This window comes from Lupinus angustifolius, chromosome LG05 (assembly GCF_001865875.1).
Source record: "Lupinus angustifolius cultivar Tanjil chromosome LG05, LupAngTanjil_v1.0, whole genome shotgun sequence".
Lineage (NCBI taxonomy): Eukaryota > Viridiplantae > Streptophyta > Magnoliopsida > Fabales > Fabaceae > Lupinus > Lupinus angustifolius.
This window is the reverse complement of record NC_032013.1, coordinates 12,969,261-12,973,617: the sequence shown is the minus strand read 5'-3', so window position 1 is coordinate 12,973,617 and position 4,357 is coordinate 12,969,261. Positions and strand designations below refer to the sequence as shown.

The 4,357-nt window shown below is 32.2% G+C and overlaps 1 protein-coding gene across 1 annotated transcript; it reads left to right on the top strand.

The window, feature by feature from the left end:
• LOC109347010 lies at positions 310-2,441 on the top strand. Its single transcript, XM_019586749.1, has 2 exons — positions 310-711; positions 2,319-2,441. The coding sequence occupies exons 1-2, from the start codon at positions 310-312 to the stop codon at positions 2,439-2,441; spliced, it is 525 nt and encodes a 174-aa protein (XP_019442294.1).

The window sequence follows — 4,357 nt, the reverse complement described above, 5'->3', positions numbered from 1 at the left end:
GCATGTGTGCTCGAACAACGCGGAAGTTGGGATATGAATTTGCCTTTGATTGAATTTACATATAATAATAGTTTCCATTCAAGTATTGGCATGGCACCATACGAAGCTTTATATGGTAGAAAGTGTAGAACTCCAATATGTTGGTTTGAGACAGGAGAAAATTTGGTGTTGGGACCCGATGTGGTTCAAGAAACGACGGAGAAGATTAAAATAATAAGAGAAAACATGAGGATAGCTCAGAGTCGACAAAAGTGTTACTATGACAATAGGAGGAAGCCCATAAAATTTGAAGAATGACATCATGTCTTTATGAGAGTAGTCCCGACTACTGGGATTAGTAGAGTCTTGAAAACCTGCAAGCTTACCCCAAGATTTATTGGACCTTATCAGATTTTAAAGAGGATTGGTCATGTTGCTTATCAAATAGCTTTACCACCATTGTTGTCAAACCTCCATAATGCTTTCCATGTCTCACAATTGAGGAAATATATTCGTGACCAATCGCATGTCTTAAAGCCTGACTCAATTCAGTTGAAAGAAAACCTCACTTTTAAGACCTTACCTGTGAGGATTGTTGATAGTAGCACGAAGAAACTACGAGGAAAGGAGATTCTTTTAGTGAAAATAGTTTGGAGTCAAGTTGATGATAAAGATGCTACTTGGAAAGTGGAAAGTAACATGATGGACGCTTACCCCATTTGTTTAATCAAGGTATGTTTAATTTTCGAGGACGAAAATTTTATTAGATCGGAATGATTGTAACACCATAAATTTTCCAAGAAATTTGCAAAGAGATATATTTGTTAATAGTCAACCCCTAATTATTTGGTTAATCTTTATCATAATTATCTCTCAAAAAATTATCTAGATATGCTAGGTGGTTAATCTATAGTGAATATCTTATTTATCTTAGTTATCTTGAAATAAAACAGATTTTATTATTTTGATAAGAATAACATTTAAAATTAATTTTAAGTAGAACATTAACCTGATTGGTAACAACAAGATATATGTGTTGAGTGGGGAGAGAATAAGAACAACAACAAAGAAAACTGCACTTTCAAACTGCAGTTTGTAGAAGAGAAAGAGAAGAACACGGTAACTATTTTTTCATTCTTCTGTTCTCTGAATTCAATCAAGGAAGAATTTATTTTATTGTCTTTTCTTACTGTAGCAAATAAATAATCATATGCTATGTGCCAAGGCAATTAAAGTTACACATGATCTGTGGTTACAAAACCATTTTGAATAAAAACTACTCTGTGTGTGATTTCATTCTTCATTTATCCCTCATACATTTGGTTTACCTCTCATACATTTATTTTGTGTATTGTTCATACGGCATAATCATTCTCCACTTATTCTTCATTCTCCATTATTCACCCATGCTTCATTTTATCTATTAATTTATTGTCTAATATAGAGTTTCAACACAAATATTCTATACTATATATACTACACATATATTTATATTGTTCTTGGTTTTGAAATTCTAAATAGTAAAAGTTTATCGTTACTTATTTATTGTTTATTAACATGGTGTGGTATATATGTATTTCTATTGTATAGAAACTGAAACTCCAAGTTCGTCTTAGTTCATATTTTTTTTATAAATTAGTGATCAATAATAGACTAATTATTAGTTTTAGGTGGAGTAGAATTTAATTTGTTGTTTTGGTTGTTATTGACATGTGTATGTGAAAAGACTCTAAAGTCCAAGGAGACGACGAGATAACTAATTCAATTGTTGAACAAGGAGCTTACGTAAACCCAGGTGAGAGAGAAGCATTAGACATAGTGGTATTAGAATGTAGCATTGGGGTCTCCAAATGATACTCACTAGTTGGAGGATCCTTAAACTAAAATGATTAATAAAGGGTCAATTGTCTTATGGACTTCCTCATTTAATCATTTTAGTTATGAATATTAAAATATTGTGTCTTGATTGAATGATTATATGTTTGATATTGATGGCTTACTGATATGACTTTATATTATTATTAGACTACTATAATTAGTATTGAATGTCTATGTTTGACTAATAGTGATAGTGATCATGATTAAATTCATATACGAATGAAGATTATTTGCAGATACTTGAGAGCCTATAGCTATTCACATTGAGATATTACCCATTTATTTTGATCACTAAGTTATGTCTTGAGCTCGTCCTGAGGATATTTATATGATAAAAAATTATATTGGGGCTGAGACCACTAACTTAGGTGATGTTATTGGAAATTGAAATTGAGACAATATTGATAAAAAGACTTAGTGGACTAACTTTGATCAGTGTGTGTACATCATTGCATTTTTAGTTGGAGATGAAGAAAATGGAAAGATACAATGATAGCAATATCATTGGGAATTGGATAGGGGCGGCAATGACAGTGACTCGTCAAGAAGCCTTGAGAGATTACTTAGGTGGGATGATCCAGTGAGAGTCCAGTCTTATTAACCGTATGACTAGGATAGTCCTACATGCAAACTAAGTAGTTTCTGACACCCCCTTGCACATTTCGTGATCAGTAGAGAGGATTCCTAAAACGGACTAGGCTTACCACGTAAGCACTTCTAATAGAAGTACTGGAAAACAATAGATATTGTTACTTGTTGTTGTTAAGGAAAGTTGTACTCTCGGTTGCTTTCCCACAAGGGTGTTGGCCTTCGGGCAATTGATGGTGATTGGTTGGTGGAATTGCATGAGCATAGCATGAGAGATCACTTAATAGTGGTGTATAAATCTCAATACCTAATATACTAACATCATTCATCATTGTGCATATTTGTTATGAGTAGAGATAATAATTATTGTGTATATTTACTAATTATGGCATTGCAATTGTTTGTGTTACTCTAATGTTATGATTCTTTATAAATCCACTTCGTCGCTTTTACATGATTTAATGTCTTACTCCCTCTGTGTTGTTTGTTTGTATGTATAAATGAATTGTAGGTGGAGCAGCTGAGTAGCTTGTTGATTTAAAGTAGTTTAGTTTACCTATGACTCACGAAGTCCTCTAGTTTTATTTTGTGTAATTGTGTTAGTACCTTTATGCTCTAGTAGGATTAGATGTTGATACATTCACATTCTCTTTGTATTTTAACATTTTGTTGATTTTATTGGAAAGGGCAATATTTAATATTATCTTGGGAGAAAATGATTTACTATACTAAGGGACTTTACTTATTATATATTTTATGAGGATTAGGAATAATCATAAAACCTCTTTGAAGAATTTCCTTTATCTTGAATATTATTTAGTAAATCGTACCTTGAAATTATATATTTTCCTATATGCAAATTGGGGTGTTACAGTCGATAAGCTTCTCGTCACTATCGCCTAACTACTACAATGCTCATATGTCACATAAACGTTGCATCGCTCACTGCCCCACTCAACAATTAGTTTATATTGTTTCATTAGTGCTTATGTGACAAAATGAAGATCAGAACTTTATTACTTATATCAATGATACTTAATTTTTATAATTAAATTTATCAAAAGTACAAGCTATAAGCTCAATAACTCCTACTACCGAATTTGTTAGAGCAAAATCCAACCAAATATGGGATCATTGTCAATTAATGCATTAAAATTATAAAATGTTTGTATCGTTCAAAATGTTACAAAAGGTGGAGGAATACATCAAATTAAACAACATCTTGCTGGCGAAAAAGGAGATGTTCTACCTTATCCTTCAATCCTTTTTTATGTTAAACATCAATTAAAAGAACACTTGAATCAAGTTGGTGGTAATATAAAAGGAGAAAATAATCAAATTTGAGGGGAAGATGATCCATATGAGGAAAATGTTATATAACTTGAAGGAAACAATATGAGTTTTGCTGTAAGCACTACTTCAAGAGCTTGTTAGGTGTAAAAATTACCTTAATTTATAATGCTAATTTAAAACCAATTAATTCTAAATACTTACTTTATGCATATATAATTGGGTGCTTCATGAATATTTGCACTAATCTTTTGAATTGAGTTTCCATGACATTTCAGGACTTTAGAAGGGCAAAATAGGCAAGAATTGGTATCAAATGACAAAATGGAAGCAATGCCACAAATCAGTTGACCTGCACCCAATGCAGGAATCACGCTTAATGTAAGTCACACTAAGTGTGGAAGGCGTACTAAGTGCAACTTGTCCAAGTGAAGAGGTGCACTCAGCAAACATCTTTGCGCCCAACGAAAGCACCAAAACACATATCAATAAAAAGAGGTCCAAAATGTCAAAGAAAAATATAATAGACAATGGAGGAATTCAATCCAGAGTTACCCAACTTGAGGATGTTTTCTAGTTTTCTTAGTCCTTACATGATTTTGTGTTTGAAATATGATGAAAA